Source organism: Etheostoma spectabile, chromosome 11 (genome assembly GCF_008692095.1).
Source record: "Etheostoma spectabile isolate EspeVRDwgs_2016 chromosome 11, UIUC_Espe_1.0, whole genome shotgun sequence".
NCBI lineage: Eukaryota > Metazoa > Chordata > Actinopteri > Perciformes > Percidae > Etheostoma > Etheostoma spectabile.
Genome location: NC_045743.1, coordinates 6,836,820 through 6,854,599, shown reverse-complemented (window position 1 = coordinate 6,854,599; position 17,780 = coordinate 6,836,820). Strand labels below are relative to the sequence as shown.

At 42.4% G+C, this 17,780-nt stretch overlaps 1 protein-coding gene across 1 annotated transcript in view; it reads left to right on the top strand.

Moving 5' to 3' along the window:
* LOC116697930 (immunoglobulin superfamily member 3-like) overlaps window positions 1–17,780 on the top strand; it is a 74,714-nt gene that overhangs the window by 30,577 nt on the left and 26,357 nt on the right. The window contains 2 exon segments of the mRNA XM_032529565.1: window positions 11,138–11,557; window positions 16,521–16,907. Of these exon segments, the coding sequence (XP_032385456.1) occupies window positions 11,138–11,557; window positions 16,521–16,907 (807 nt within the window).

Here is a 17,780-nt window from a genome sequence, read left to right as displayed (position 1 = left end):
GTGTGTGTGTGTGTGTGTGTGTGTGTGTGGTGTGTGTGTGTGTGTGTGTTGTGTGAGAGAGAAGATTTTGATGTGCCTCTCCTACCTTTATGTATAATGAACTAATAGCCACAGGGGCCGAGCTCTTTTTCTTTCTCCCTCTCAAACACCGAGCAGATGTTGCTCCCTTTGCAAGTTTTATGACCCCTTAGGATTAAAAAAACAAAGCAAATTGCAATAGGGTCATTGTCTGATTGACATGTAGCTCACAGGCTCGTTAGAGTGTGATCAGCACTCAATAACACCTGCCAGCCTTTGTTCTAAGAGTCTTGAAGAGGAAATGGTGGAAGAGAAAGGTGGTTGAGGAAAACCAAATAAGTGATAATTGGGTGCTGACAAGCAACTTGTCTAACGAAAAATAAACTCACCAGATGTGGTAGAGAGACGGAGCGTGGAGGGACAAGGGATTGCGAAAATGGAAGATCAAGTGAGGAGATAATTGTGAGGAGAAAAATGGGACGGGGCCTAAAGAAGAACAGAGACGGGGAAGAATGCATCAGAGACCCCATTATTAAATGAAGAAGCCTTTTTCTTTCAGTCAGTGTGACCTCTGTGCTATAGCACATGACACACACTTACACACACTCACTCACTCAAACTGAAGTCCCATTAGCAGGGAAGCTCACAGCTCTTATCTAAAAATCTCATAACCACATCTGTAACACTTCTCATATCCCCTCACCCCTTCTCTATATCCCTATTATGTTGTATGATAGGACTGTGTGGAAGCCTCTTTAATTAGATGGGATGGTGTGAAAACTCAAATTAGTGGCTCATTTTAAAAGCAAATAATAAATTTGCTTTCATTTGTACCAGTTCCAATGTTATATATGTTCTGATGAAGGTCTGTTCAACTGAAAGCTTAATAAAGTGAAACACTTCATAGATATAAGTGTGCGGATACGGTTTCCATTTCTGAGTCTGTAGCTTTGAAGGAGGAGAGGGGGGGGCAAGGTGGAGGTTGGGGATGTGGCCTTGACCAACTGTCACTTTGCTCATTTGAAAGTCAATGTGTCTTTCTATCATGGGTGGGCCAGTTCTCTGGGCAGGAAAAGCAGAGAAAGGGGAGGAAACCTTGCCCCTTGTGACCTCATAAGGAGCAAGATTCCAAATTGGCCCGTCTGAGCTTTCATTTTCTCAACAGCCGAGCAGGATACCTAGGGCTCGGTTTACACCTATCACCATTTCTAGCCACTGGGGGACCATAGGCAGGCTGGGGGAACTAATATTAATGTTAAAAAACATCATAAAGTGAAATGTTTATGCCACTGGACCTTTAATGACATTCTGTGACTGTTGATGACCTAAGAATGTATCAAAGTCCTGGAATCAAAGTCCTACACTCTGAAGGTACTGTAATTGGGCTGTTGTGAAAAAGTCTTGTTGCTTAGATGTATGTGAATTAAAAATGTACTTGGCATGCCAAACAGCATTGTGAAAATCATCAAATCAGAATCAGAAATACTTTATTGATCCCTGAAGGGAAACTCTGTGTTGCAGTTGCACAAATAGTAGAAATATTGGAGTAGAAATATAAATAAAGAAATATGAGTGTGGATATGTATGGTATTTACATAGTTAAAGGAATGTTATTATACAGTATTTACATAATTAACATAATTAAGGAATTGCAATGGTGAAAAGTAATAATAAATAATGATAATAATAATAATAATTGTAGCGATGGAGTATTGCACACATTTCAGGCCAGTGTTCTTGCACAAAACAGATAATGCAGATAATGTTGTCCAGTTTCAACCTCTCTGAGTGTCTGTGTGTCAGATACTAAGAGGGAGGAGTTAAAAAGTTTGATGGCCACAGGCAGGAATGACTTCCTGTGGCGCTCTGTGGTGCATTTTGGGAAATGAGTCTATCACTGAAAGTGCTCCTGTGATTTAGCTGCAAGCCATGGAGTGGGTGCGAGACATCGTCCAAGATGGCATGTAGTTTGGGCAGCGTCCTCCTCTCTGACACCACTAACAGAGAGTCCAGATCCACCCCCACGACGTCAGTGGCCTTGCGGATCAGTTTGTTGAGTCTGTTGGCGTCCGCTACCCGCAGCCTGCTGCCCCAGCATGCAACTGCAAAGAGGATAGCACTGGCCACCACAGACTCATAAAACATCCTCAGCATTGTCCTGCAGATGTTGAAGGACCTCAGCCTCCTCAGAAAAAGAGACGGCTTTGGCCCTTCCTGTAGAGGGCTTGAGTGTTCTTGGCCCAGTCCAGTTAATTGTCTAAGTGCACTCCCAGGTAAATGTGTGAGACCAAGGCCTTAGCTGTGTCATAGTTTCTTTGCAAACTGAAAGCTGTTTTTAGTTTGCTAGAACTTGCCCTCCACATATGGACTAATGAATGTGCTGTTACTCTCATTTTGCTTCCTCATTAAATAGTCCTGTCCCAAGGCAATCATCGACACACCTACCATCAAAACATTGGCGTATGCACTACGATTAAAAAGTGTAGTGTAACATTTTAATTTTTAATTGTAATATTTTTATACTTTTTTACATCCCTCAAATCATTGGTATTTATTAAGGGTAGTGTCAGTGGATAAAAAATTGTTTTAAATCACTAATATAAAATTGTCAGTTTGCTTAACTCCTTCACCCGATCATCGCTTAGCAACCGTCACAACAGGCCTGTCATGCTTTGGATTTTCTCCACATGCCAGCGGTGTTCATGGGCCACTGGTGAGAACGATGCCCGGCATTTAAAGAGTTTGAAAGGATGGTGTCTTTTCTTTTTCCAAAACCATGCAAGCATGCTTTTGTCTTCATCTTTCTAAAATCAGACACCCATTGTTTTAAGCATTATTAAAAATATAGAATAAAGATATTGACAGGTGTAGGAAAAGTAACTAAGGATGTGCAAGGTTTTGCATGTGGTTATTTCTTGATGATGATTCTAAAAGGACAGTTGTAGTAGTAGTATTGTAGTACATTTTTACTGGATTTTTCTGTGGTCATCACAGGACCTAGTTTACAAACTACAGTGAACTAGGTCTTGGACACTCAAATTTTCCCGTGAGGATGAATTAAGTATCTTCTATCTATCTATCTAGAGCTTTCCTCAGAAGGGAACACAGCATTTCAGTAAATAGAAACTTTAAATCCCTGGCTACTGAACATATTTGTTAAAAGAAAGAGATAAGAAAAAGAAACATACACTACTAATAACAGCGTGGAACAAAGATTTAGAGGAGAACATCATTATTATTATTATCATTAACAAACATAACATTTTGCTATCAGAACGTAATGAATACCAGTACATAATATTTTCTTTGGCTCCATAGACTATATATCAGACTTGTATTACTTTATTACATAGTGCAGACATATGCAAAAACAGAGTGACCGATGAAAGGAGTGGTGTTCTGTGTCTGAGACTCAATGAGGTGCTGGGCTCATCTGATCATATGTGCATGTTCAATTATAGATTTACCCCCTGCTGTGGACTTAGATCCCACACCACAGACTTCAACTCCAGTCTTTTTCTTCTCTGTTAAAGCTGTTAAAAGGACTCCCATATGACTCCTTTGTGGTTCCAGGGCGCGATCCTTACTCTGCCCTTTTTTGCTGTGGAATACGTCAAACAAAAGAGCACTGTCTTTTTGTTCTTCATCTTTGCTCTTTTCTTTCCTTTCCTTTTGTATTTATCTTCACCTTGTTCTTAGTCCTCCTTTACTCTCCGCTCTCTCAATTTCCTAGTTGAACCACTTCATCCCTCATTCTGACTCAACAGCTCTCACAGAGAAGAACAAAGGAGTGGAGGATGTGAATGGGCAGGATAATGTGTAATAAGTATGAGAAGGACAGGTGTAGGCACTGTTTCTGTATTTATCCATCTTTCTATTACTTCCTGACCCAATACGCCTGCATGTGTTCCAGGCATCCTGGTCAGTAAGTAACGGCTGTTCTGTGGCGAGGCTGGACTCCCATTAAGTGGAGCAGAACGTCGCCCACTCGCTCTGTTTTCCTCTCAGCAGTACTCTCAGATTCACAGAGTGATTAACAATAATTACCCTACTGGCTTTGCCAAATGGCCACTTGCTTTGCAGCAACACACAAACACAGACACTTATGGCCATAACACACTGAAACTCTGTAAACATGTCAGCGGTGGCTGAACATCTGCAGAATTAGGCAGTAGAGTTGTGAATCCCATCAACCATATTTATACATACATACATACATACATACATACATACATACATACATACATACATACATACATACATAACTATGTGGTCATCCCATCCTATACTTTTGTGGGTTTGGAATAGGGCCTTTTTTCTGACTTTAGGTTTGTCCCCTTAGTTCCAATTATACAATGATATTTTTAGATAATATAAAACAATAAAGCGCTTTTTAGTGTGCAAGTTGAATCATCTTGCCGGATGACGCTGCAACCTTTTTGCTGGACACCCTGCGTTGTTTTGCTGGAGATAAGGTGGCACCCATGTTTGAATGCAGGCCAGCAGCCCAGCTGCCTGCGGTATTTGGGCTCAAATCTGTCTGAAAGCAGCCTAATGGTTTGGTGTGGAAGAACTTAACTGGCCTACACACAGCCCTAACCTCAACTTCGTGAAAGATCTTTGAAATGTAACACCGACTGTAAACCAGGCCTTATCACCAAACATCGGTACCCAACTTCACTAATGCTTTTGTGTGTAAATTGGAGCAAATTCCTGCAGCCAGTTTCCAAAATATTTTGGAACACCTTCCCAGCAGAGAAGAGGATGTAACTGCACATCAGCACATTAAAACCTGTGGAGTAAGATGTATAGTATATCAATGAGATACAGAATGGAAGTGCACATAATTAAGTGTAGCTAGTAGGGTCAGCCCAACAGCTCTCAGATTTGAGACCAGAGTTTGTTGCAGTATTTGGAAGCAGGCATAAACAAATTAAAAATATGCAGAAAAAAGCTCCATAATAGATATTGCTATTGTTAAACACCTTTGATTTCTACTCCAATAAAGTATTTCTGATTCTGATTCTGATTGGCCAGTGGCAAATGTTTGATATTTCCAATTGAGGCTAAGCTACCAGCAGAAAATAAAATTTAAAAAAATATATAAGAAAATGAAATAAACAGACAGAAACTTGCTGCCTGTACACTTGCATTTTACACTTTCAAATAAGCCCATGAACACATACATGAACACATACTACATGCACTAACAGAATAGAATTATATAGAGGAGAGAGTGTGTGCTTATTTGAGCCTGAACATTTAAAGCAGTGGTTACATCCAGACGGCAGTGTTAAAGCTCCCATATTATGCTCATTTTCAGGTTCATAATTGTATTTTGAGGTTGTACCAGAATACCTTTACATGGTTTTATTTTCAAAAAACACCATATTTTTGTTGTACTGCACATTGCTACAGATCCTGTTTTCACCCTCGCTGCTTTAGCTACAGAGTGAGACATCTCACTTCTATACTATCTTTGTTGGGAGTCAGACATGCGCAGTAGATATGTAAGGATCACATCAGCTAGATAACTCTTTTTGCAACTTTGGTCAGTATAAGGCAGGATTAGCTGGGATACTTCTTCTTAACAAGGGCACACTTGTGGAATACCTGCAGAACAGGGACATGTGAGTAGTTCTTTTGTAGATTATGGTGAATTAGTGTGTATTGTAGCCATTGAGAACAAGCTAGCATGCTAGCATAGCATGTGCTACGGTTTGCCACCTTATCTTGGCTAGTTAGTAGAAAGCCATGCAGATTTTGAACAGGTCACCCGAAAGCAGAGGACATTCAGAAACCTGTATCTCACTCAAAACAGCAGGGATGTGTTTTTTCTCCAAGTTTGTATGCATGTAGAAGCACCAGAGACTCAAAATAATCCCAGAAAAAGTGATTTTATTTTCATAAGATGGGCACTTTAATCTTTCCAGTTCCTTCTGTCATCATCTTTTCCCGTGTTGAGACCCAAGAGAGCACAAAGTGTCTGGTGGTTGGATCTTCACTGTCTGCTGTTTTTGTTCCATCTTAAAACATGTTCCTACAAACACCCACATGAAAATGGTGTACACAGAAACAAACACTGCTATTTGATTTCCTGTTCTTTTTCCTGCAAGGAATCTTTATTGCTTCTCCAACTTCAGTGGCCATTGGACACACTTAAGAGAGATGTTAAAGGTTTTGGTGCATGCAAACTGTACAGATTAGGCTTTATACAATATTGTGTTTTTTCCTTGTGTCGTCTTTGCGAAATCTCTTTTCCTCCGTTTTTGTGTCCTCCTGTCCCCTACATGTCTATAACTGTGTGACTGGACTTAAAAGGCCAGCTCGCAGGATGACAACCATCGCTCACTTCAGAGGACTAAGACAGTAGGGGAAGATCGGGAATGGAGGGAGATGAAAACAAAATTTGCAGATGAGGTAGAGCAGGAAGAGAGTAGTTTTAAAGATGTATTAAAGGATTGACAGCTTCAGTGTCAGTCAAAAAAGCAGAATAACACAAACATGTTTTTCTTTACATCCACACATGAGAACCTCAGTTTAAAAATGCGACAGATTCCCGATTCATCAGTGAGAAATGTTTTAATTACTAGTTCTTTGAGATTCCAGTCTCTATGAATGTGATACAAATGAGGAAAATAATTTTAAATTCCTCAAAGTTCTTAAATGCATTTATTTATTTATTTATTTATTTATTTATTTACTTATTTATGGTCATAATAATTCATTTCAATTTTATTTTTAGTATCAATTCATAACAAGTTATCTCGAGCATTTTACAGATAGAGGAGGTCTAGACCACACTACAGAATTTACAAGGACCCAACCGTTCTAGTAGTTTCCTCCAGAGCAAGCAACAGTGCTACAGTGGCGAGGAAAAACTTCCTTTTAGGCAGAGACCTCGGACAGACCCAGGCTCATGGTATAAGGTGACCAGGTTTCTCAGACAAAATCCGGGGACATTTTCAGCTCAGAAGCGTATTTACCTCCAAAACAAGTAATGTTTTTATTTTTGTAAAACTTAAAACGGGGACACTAGACCTAGAGTTGTTCTTATTAGGGGCTGAGCCCCCCCCCCCCCCCCCCCCCCCAGGTCTGATCCTAGACCCACCCCTGCTGCTACTTCCTACTCCACTTCACTACACCTCAAGATAGAAAGTCCTGATATTTCAAGATAAAAAATCCATCCTTATACTTCAAGATAAAAAGTCCAAATATTTCAAGATAATCAAAATTTCCAAGATATCTTTCAAGATAGAAAGTCTTAAGATTTCAAGATAGAAAGTCTCAATATTTCATAATGTTGTAATGTTTACTCAACTACTGACAGCTTTTGCTTTACTGCTCAAGGCTTGTTTCTGCAACAGCTCATTGAGAATCAGATACAATAAAAACTACTGAGGACATATTTTCCTTTGACATTGATGCAGTATTAAACGAGATCGCTGCAATGTAAGTTAATGGGATAATTGTCCAGCTTGTATTTAGTTTATAAAAGTGCTGGTTAGCTGCTAACAGACTCAGATTAATATTCTAAGTGTCTGACAAAAATTATGAAAAGGATTTCTAAGGAGGTCGACCTTCTGTTAAAGATTAAGATCCTTTTAAAACATAAAGTCCGCAAATTGCGTTGGCTAAAACCACCAGATCCATGTAAATAATCAGTGATTTCAGCATCGTAAAACACGGCTTCTAAAACGTCTCTGAGCACCGCTGGCTCTGGCGGTCTGGAGCCTGCGTGTGTTGGTGTTGCGATCATCGGCTACGTTTTGTCAGTTTTTTCTTTCTTTCATTCCAATTTCGGGTCTTCCAGTCACAGTGAAAACCGGGGACAGTTCCGGGGACAGATCCAGCTGGGGACAGGTAGCCAAAATCGGGGACTGTCCCCGGAAACCGGGGACGTCTGGTCACCCTATCATGGTAGGCGGTGTCTGACGGGCCGGTTGGGGTTAGAATGAAGAGTTGCAATAACAAAAATAGAAAAAATAGTAGTTTGTAGCAGTTCTTTGTAGTAGTTCATGGCTTAGCAGGGCACTGTGGGCATTACATTACATTATGTTGCTACCACATTGAGTTGTATTGACCACATGCACAGTTTTGCAGTCTTTTAAGGCTATTGTAGTGGTTATTATTAAGCACACTGCAGTTATGGTTAAGGAAGAATAATTTAATGTGATGTCCTCACAAGTGATGAAAATAAGTGTGTTTGTATGTGTGCCAGAGGATGCCATCTCATTCTGCTCTTAATCCTTCCCAGATTGAGGCCAGTGGGGCTATTGGATGATCTCAGTATGTTTACAACCTCAGTCTGACCCTGGGAAAGGCTGAGATTGGCTGGTGCTATCTCATTGGTTCTTTCGCCCAGACATATCTGTGCGCAGGGATCTGATTGACCCAGAGGACTAAAATGAAGTCAAAGTGTTAAAATATATCTATAAGGAGCCGGCTGAAGGACTCAAGAATCCGCTTGCTGTTTTCACATTGTTCCCTAGGTGGGCTTTGTGTTGGGGCGGATGGGGGTGCGGTTGTTATAGTAACTACCAGCTGTTCTCAGAGACTCCCAGCATCATGTGGGAGGGTTGCCATGGGAATGGCAGGTTGTAACGTAGGTGTGTTGTTGTGGTAACAGTGTGTATATACAAGGCTGCTGTTCACTCAGTGTTGACTGGTGAGTCAGCGTGAGAGGACTTGGCAACGCCAGGTCCTTGAATAGCAGAATTAGACTTTGTGATGTTTTACTTGGTTTGTCTTTTTTTTTTTTTTTTTTTTTTATTGAAAGAAATGCTATATGAGAGATATTGTCCCTTTTACGGCTTGGCAGTTAAATATGTTATCACAATTCTGATATTGATATACTGTATATTAAAACATGGTAATTGTACAGTATGCAAAATCACATATACTGATTAATTACCTCGATTCCACAGACACATTAAAAGATCCTATTTGTAAAACTTCAAACTGTAAAATCAATCTTGTTTTTCAATTACTGAGAAAGATGTATTTAGACAACACTCGTTTGTAGGACAATAACAAAAGATAATATCATGAAAATATGATTCCATTGAAAATTAACAAATGAGAATATTGAGGAATTATCCCCCAGTATCTGCAACCATTGCTCAGCCTAAACCTGAAAAAATAAAGCATCTGTATATAAATAACTAAAACATTCCTATTAAGATTCCCATGCTAGTCATTTTATCATACAACTAACAAACAAAAAAAACAGCAGAATGGATTTATGACTGCCCTTGACTACCATTTGCCTTCCTTGCTGCTAGTCTGTTTATCAAGCTCTCAAAGTAATGGTGGATCTGAGGGCATATTCAGTTAGACCTTGTCAGTATTTTCAAGATTGCTTCAAACATATTGCAGGAAGCTTGTTTTTTCTTGTCTGGACTCACTGCATCTCATTAGAGTGCCACTGTGTCTGATCCCCCTGATTACTTACTTTCTTTCCCTGCCACTTCTGTTTTATCACTGTGTCTTTCTTTGAGTGTCTGGTTAAACTCCAATAACCAGATGTCAAGCCTCTTCTCTCTCTGCCTCCTCTATCTTTTTTCTCTGAACTCTCTGTCTTTGTGCCCCCACTCCCCCCCCCACAATTATTTCATTAATGGTGTCCTTTTCTCTGTTCCCTTCTCTGTTTATAATTTTAGATTGAGCACACATACATAGAGATGCATGTCTTTACTGAATTTATGTTTAGTCATAGCAGGTGACTTGAGGAGAAGCACAGACCTCAAACGTACTGATTTGTAGTCTTCACAATAACAATCCCTTAAGAGCCTGATAGCCAAACATCTTGACAAAGCACTCCACTAGCATAAACCCACACAAAGCACTTCCATTTTCTGGTTTCTAATAATGGCTCAGAGTCACCAAATAGCAAAGCAAGAAAGCTTCTCTTGACATTATTCGCTCAATTCATTTGATCTGAGCCTATCTTTGATGGTTAACTGTTGTCCATTGTAAACACTGACATATTGTATATTCTCTGTTTCTTAGGTATTGTCTATATGTGCGGGTGCACATGTGTTAGTGTATGTGTGGTTAAGCCATCCATAAGCAAGCAATGCGGCCTCAGCCAGGAGGTAATGCATTGGATAAATGATAGGAAGAAAACAGGATAGCATCCATAATCAGCCAAACAAAGCTAGAGAGCTAACACTTAACCAAGCCAACACATACTGGAACTTTTTTTATTATGACCTTAAGACCTTTCTTCTTTTATAAATGCATGACGTTTTGGAATATTTTTTCCAGGGCTATTTATTGGTCTCTCTCTTTCTCATTTCCACACACTACTCAAACACAGCGGCACCCTGGTACATCCAGAAATACTCCCTTAGTTCCTTTTTAAAAGCTATACATGTTTATTTCTGTCGATATTTGGATTTTTTCCAGCCTGCTTTCTGAAATTCTCACATCTTGATATCTCTGTTGCTTCCCTGCTCTTGACTGTCCCCCTCTCTCATCTCCATGGTTCTCAACCATCTGGCTTGAAATCCTTTCTCTGTTCTTGGTTGTTTGTATCAGTTTTAACTTGCTGCTTGTATATTTAGCTTGTGTTTAAGAAAATGTTGGAAAAGGTTAATGATAGGGAGCGCAGCTGTAAGATGCAGTGTGGAGATGTTATGTTTGCTATAGCAAAACAAGTGGGACACAATCAGTCTTAAATAAGAGCTGGAGGGGCCCCTGCAGGCATCTGGCAGTGTGAGATAGAGAAAATGCCATCAATGCACAATGGCATGTAAAAGTCATGTATGGATGAGGAAATAGAGGGCAATCACCTTAGAACAAAAGCTTGGTTGCATTAACATCTTTTACTTACACTGGGGAGTAAATCAGATTTTGAACCACTTGCCGCAGAATGCCTGCTTATTTTCACTTTCATAGTAGTAGGCGTAAACAAAGAAAGTCTGCTTTGTTATGGCCAGTCTACATCACATGGTACTTGAGATTTTTATAGACAGGTATATGATTCAGATGGTATTTAAGGGACTAGGTAACCCATTTAAAAATAAGTAACCTTAACCTGCCCTGACATCCCAAATAGCCCCCACATGTCCTGACTCTGATTGATAATTTTCCCCTTTCTTCTTTATTTTTGCAGTCATCGCTGATTCGTTGACGGTAGCAGCTCCCGCCCAGACTCTGTCCAAGGTTGAAGGCGACACACTACAGCTTACCTGCGAGGTGTCTCGGACCACTCTGCAGCACACTCACTTATCAGTGGGTTGGTACCTGCGGTCCCCAGAGGACGCGGCGGCACCCCCTCAGGAACTGGTCACCTTGTCAAGGGACTTTGTTCTCCGCTCAGGGGGACCGTACCGGCAAAGGATGGCGGCAGGGGACCTCAGGCTGGATAAAACCAGCGCTACGTCCTACAGGCTGACCATTCACAAGCTGCAGCCGGTGGACCAGGGCCTGCTTTACTGCCAGGCTGCTGAGTGGATTCAAGACACGGACGAAAGCTGGTTTGCCATGACCCGCAAGCAGAGCGACAAGACTCAGCTCCGCATTCAGCCCACTGGTGAGTAAAGGGAAGAGATTCTGGGGAAAAAAGGGAGGGGGAGAGAAGGTAAAGATGCTGCTCTATTCTTAGGTCCCTCGTGTCCTTTTGACAGACGCACATGCACGCATTTAGGATGGCTTCCTTTGATTACTGATCAGTATCTCACACTAAGCTCATTAGCTTACTAAAAAGGGCTTAGCAATAACCTCCACAGACTACCCACTTTTGTATTTGTGTCTGTTTGACGGGCAACATTACAAGCACATCCAAGAATAATTTAATGAGATCCAAACAGTGTAGGTGTTTGACAGGGGGGGACCTATGGCTTTCACATACACAATTTCCCAGGCAACTAGTGACCCAGAGATCAGAAGCCAAAAATGTGTTTTTTAATCACTCCTTGCCAACAATTACACCATTCTTGTTTTTGCTTGAGCATTAGTGGGAGAACCGTGCTGGTTTAGTGCAGTTGCCAACTCTGAAGAAGGAGATTGTCTAATGGAAAGAAGGAAAGGAATTACCAACCGGGGAGGAAGAGGAAGGGGGAGGGAGGGGTAGCGGGGAGACATTGGGTTGAGTAAGTAACAAGGGGTGCATGATGAAAGTAAGTGAGAGAAAGAAAGAGTTTGTTAGGGTGGTTGATGGGGGAGTAGGCCTCATTTGATAATCATCTAATAAGCCCTCAACCTCAAGATTTGGTGGACCAGAACAAAGACGACTTTACGACTCCTCACATGTACTCATAACCTCCCGCCCGACTCGGCCTCATCCCACCCCCTATCCTGTAGTCTGCACACATAAAGAATCTCTTTGTATGCTTCCAAGAAAGGGCCACGGAGATGGGTGATAAACTGCTTTGACATTAGCTCAATTACCAAGGCAGCACGAAATGGCGAGTGTCTCATGCCAGTATATCACTTCAAAGTTGGATCGTTTTGCCTTTCTTCATTAAGCATCAGATCTGCTCTGGACCAATACAAGTTGATGGTGCCCCTGATAGTGCTGGGTGAAAGAGAAGGAGAGTGGAACCTCTGATGTAAAGCAAGTTTGTCAGATGAGTTCCTGCTCCTTCAGGGAGGAGACAAAAGGCACAAAGAGCTCCCCACTCAGCATCCTTTGTCACTCTCTGTCTTCTCTGTGATCTATAATGGATGGCGATGTTGTTACGTGACAAAGAGAATATAGCAGAGTTGCGATGCGGTGTGCGGCTCTGGGTGTGAGTGCTTCAACTTGTGTGTGGATTCATTTTCATTCCTTCTTGCATACTCACTTATTGCATTGTGCGGGCACAACTTGGACACTTTTGGGCGGAACCCGTGTATTTGATGTTGCACGTGTCAGTGTGCATATATGACAGACTGAGAGAGAAATTTAGAAAGTAGAGGGAGCAGCTCCTCCATTAGCTTCCTATTATAAAAGATGGAGTGGATCTCAAGACAGCCCCATCACTGGCTAATCACCCACAGACAGCATCAGAGAGAGGAGTAACAGACAGAATCCTAATGTACCTTTTGCTCTCGTTTTTTTACCATCTTTCCCTTTTTTCTCACCCCCTCCTTGTTCACCTCGCTCACTTCACCTCTCTTTTTTTGCAGTCATGTCTGATCACTGCATTTTTTCTCCTCCCTCAGACTTTCTCTATCACCCACTTTCACTTTCCCCTTATGCTACTTCCACTTTGTTGTCTAATTAGCTCTAAACACTAACATATGCCGGACCTGCAAGGCTGTTTTTTATCCCTCTGCCTCATCCCAGCTAAACTCTTCCTGTAAGAAGGGTCTTGATAGAGCTCCAGGCTGAGTGGTGACCAATTCTTGTCAAAGCAGATCAAGACCCTTTTAGCTTTGCTCCCCTGCCTTCACAATTAATCCCATTCACATTTCATAACACAATGTCTTCATTGTTGTAGGTGCAGCAAGGAATCTGTGGGCTTTTTTGCTTCTCCCCCATGTCATTATGTACATGAATATGTGTACTACTGCTGCAAGTAATGATTATTTTCATCATCAAAAAGATATTTATTTTACAGTGATTTAAAAACTGATAAAAATGTATTATTGATCGGTGATTGTTACACAAGTGCAGAAAGTTATTCCTTCCTGCACTGCTGGGATTAATATGCTGCTTGTCTTTTAATAAAATGGGCTCAGTATTCCAGTTAACAAGTCTGTATGTTACTATAAATGTGTGTATATCCATTATGAGTATATGTGTGCATCCACCTCCACTATAAGTTTTCCCCTGCATAACAAGTTCTATAACAACGGCAGGCTTTTAACTTTTCCACATGAGTGTGTTTCTCAGGAAGACTGTTTTTATATATATATATTGGATTAGATTATACTTTTTTCATTCACAGCGGGGAAATGTACTTCTTACAGCAGCAGCATTTTCTACAATAAGAGCAAAAACAAACAAATACACAAGTAAACACAAAAACAGGTAAACGGCAGACAAGTGTGCAGAAGAAATGGCTGAATGTAAGTGACATCAAATAAAGATTTCGTAAAGTTTGGTTGCAATGGTACAGAAAAACAATATTGGAGTGTAAGTGAGTGACGTTAAATTTAATATGTAATTAGTTAATATGTAATTAAAATAGTTTAGCCCCCCACAGTGTCGGGCAGGGGGTGAGAGGTGTTGTCCATGATGGATATCAGCTTAGCTAACATCCTTCTCTCCCCCACTTTCTCTATGGGGTCCAGAGGACAATCCAGGACAGAGCTCGCTCTCCTGATGAGTCTATTGAGTCTGCTCCTGTCCCGGTCCGAGCTGCCCCCCCTCCAGCAGACCACAGCATAAAGGATGGCAGAGGCCACCACAGAGTCAAAGTCCTAAGGAGATCCCTGCACACTCCAAAGGACCTGAGTCTCCTCAGCAGACCTGGCCCTTCTTGTATAGAGCATGGGTGTTATCAGTCCAGTTCAGTTTATTGTTTAGGTGAACACCCAGGAATTTGTAGCTCTCCACTACCTCAATGTCCGATCCCTGGATGCTCACTGGTGAGAAAGGGGATGTTTTCCTTCTGAAGTCGACAATCATCTCCTTAGTCTTGCTGGTGTTGAGCTGAAGGTGGTTGAGCTCACACCAGCTGACAAAGTCCTTGATGACCAACCTGTATTCCAGGTCGTTCCCCTCAGAAACACAACCAACAACGGCTGTGTCATCGGAGAACTTCTGGATGTGGCAGTGGGTGGTGTTGTGAGTGAAGTCTGAGGTGTAGAGGGTGAAGAGGAAGGGGGAGAGCACCGTACCCTGAGGGGCACCTGTGCTGCAGTGCACCACGTCAGACACACAGTGATGGAGCCTCACATACTGTGGTCTGTTGGTGAGGTAGTCCGTAGTCGATACAGCCAGGTGTTGGTCCACTCCGGCACTCTCTATCTTCACTCTGAGCAGTGAAGGCTGGATGGTGTTAAAGCACTGGAGAAGTCGAAAAACATGACTCTCACAGTGCTCCGCTGTCCTCCAGGTGGAGCAGCGATCTGTGCAGCAGGTAGATCACTGCGTCGTCCACCTCAATCCCAGGCTGGTAGCAATGCAGGGGTCCAGCTGTGTGACCACCAGAGTCGAGGGACGCGGATGATCTCTCCATGTCTTCATCAGGTGAGAAGCAAGGCAACAGGCCTGAAGTGGGTTTGGCTCCTTGGGGGCGGCGACGTCGTACTGGGACCCACAGGAGTCTTCACAGGCTGACACTTCTCAGGTTAGGCTCAGATGAAAGTGCCGAACAACCCAGAGCTGGTCGCACAGTCCCTGAGGAACTTGGGCTGATGCCATCGGGCCCGGGGCCTTCCTTGCCTTGATCTCTTCAATGGAGTTCTTCACACACATAACACACACATATATATAATATATAGTATATATAATAATCATATATATAATACTGTTATAAGTCTTGTATTGTAATACAGCTCAGACTACCCTTACTGAGAGGCAAGCAGCAGTATCCGATACACCCGTGGCTCATCTGCTGGAATTAATACAGCAATATATATTATACATAAACATATATATATATAATATATATATATACTGTTATATAAGTCTTTGTAATTTTGTAATTACAGCTCAGACTACCACCTTACTGAGAGGCAAAGCAGCAGTATCCGATACACACCGTGCTCATCTGCTGGAAATTAATACAGCAAATAGAACTGAACTCAACAAGCACAACCGCTCATGCGCAGACAACAAGCGCAATGTGGCCAAATGGAAGGCTTTGTACCAGCAGTGTTCACTTGGTCTGTTCCGTACCTTAGACTGTGCAGAAGGAGGAAAGTGACTGACTCTGTTTTAATTAGATTTGTTTTTTATTGCAGAGCTGAAACCAAGGGAGGAGGGAGAGCATAGCTCTCTGAAAGATCAGCATTTTACTGGAGTGATGCACTATGTGACCTCAAGCCTCTCTAGTTTATATTCACTCCCTTTATCTCCCCCCTCTCGCTCTCTCGCTCTCTCTCTTTCTCTCTCTCTCAATAACTGATGTTATTTTTATTACCCCCACCTATCCCTGCCACCTTTAACCCCACCTCTACCACCCACAACCTCCTCAATATTCTCACTTTCTCTTTCAGCATGTTGATTTAGGCTGTGGATATTAGGACAAGGGAACAGTGTTGTGCATGTATAATTGTAGCCCACCTTTAGACATCAGTCTTGTTTTAAACATCAGATAAAAGTTGTTATTTATCACCTTCTTGAAAAGATCTCCCCCACACCTACGCATTTTCCATTCTGCTGCTTTGTTTAAAATCTAGTGCTGTATTCAAGGGTTTAGTACATATACTGGTATTAAAGTCTTATCTTACTAAGCCAAAATGGTTTGCAACATTCAAAAGGGGATTTTATTTTATGTTTCATACTGTATATTCAAGTTATATCACTGAGTTTTCTACCATGCCACATTTCTGATAGTTCTGCTTAATATCACTTTAACCTTGATTGTTTCCTCTGTTTCCCCCCCATCTTTTTCACTCAGATCGTGACTTCAGCATCCAGGTGAGCACGGAGCGACGGTCCTTCACGGCCGGTGAGCCGCTGGAGCTTCGCTGCACCATTGAGGCCCAGAATGTCCCAGAGCGCTTTTTCTCGGTGTCGTGGGTCTTCAGCAGCTCACCGGTGGCCGTGGTGGGCCCCAGTGCCGTGCCTGTCCTGGGCCCCGATTATGTTGACCGGGAAGCGGCTGGCCACATGACAGTGCGTAAAGAGAGCGCCAACGTGCACCTCCTCAAGTTGCAGCACCTACACCCCGAAGATGCTGGGAAATACATCTGTCGTGTGACAGAGCGGGAGAAGACGCCCACGGGAGACTTCATCGACCGCAGCAAGAGGTCCCGCAATGTCCAGATCACAGTCCAGCCGCTCAGTGAGTAATACTCTGTTCATGAGGCCACTGGCTTAGTTGTCCTGTACGTAGTTGTCAATTACACTAAGAACGATGAGCTTCTCATAATAACAGTTTTATGGAGTGTTATTCTGTGCTCCTCTCCGGCCTCTCTCTCTATTTTTCTCTCTGTTTTCCCCTCTCTCTTTCCCAAGGTGGCCTATAACAGATAGCTGCACAGCCTCTATTGTTAACTGGGAGTTGAAGGGGAAAGGATAATGCTACTCTTGTTCCTGATGTATTTTCTGTTCTGAGTGGATTGCTAAGGGATGGTTATGCAGCACTATGGTCCTTCCCATTTCCTTGGCTTAGCCTGGGAGATGCGGGGGGCGGAGGGCGGGGGGGGCGGGGATAATGGAGAACAGAAGAGTCCGGACTCAAGGAGGCTGAGCTAACAGCCATGAAATTAAAGCGTGGAGAAAGAAAAGAAGCAGAGAAAGGTGCCTAGCTCTCCAGGGCCCCTAAGTGGTTCCCCGGCTAAATTAATCTTCAGCTAGGTTAAGCAGGGCTTGCCGGTGGGGTTGAGTCAGGCTCGCAGCTGATCGATGCAAATTTACAGTCAACCCAGTCAAATGTATCTTCATCTTAACAACAGCAGGAAAATGCCCCTCCACCAGTTTGGGTCATTTGCTTCATTCCCTCTTCTTACTATACCTCCATGTCTCTTTGGACTGAAACAGTGTGTGGAGACAGCTGCTAGCAGCATAATAAAATATAATAATAACCACAATAGTATCTCCTTTCAAGCAGCCAGTGCTACCTTATCCTGACCGCTGTGCACCCCCTGCTAAATCAGGTCGGAACAATGGCCCCGAGCCTGCAGCAATCTCCAGGGAACCTCTCAGTACGGGAGGT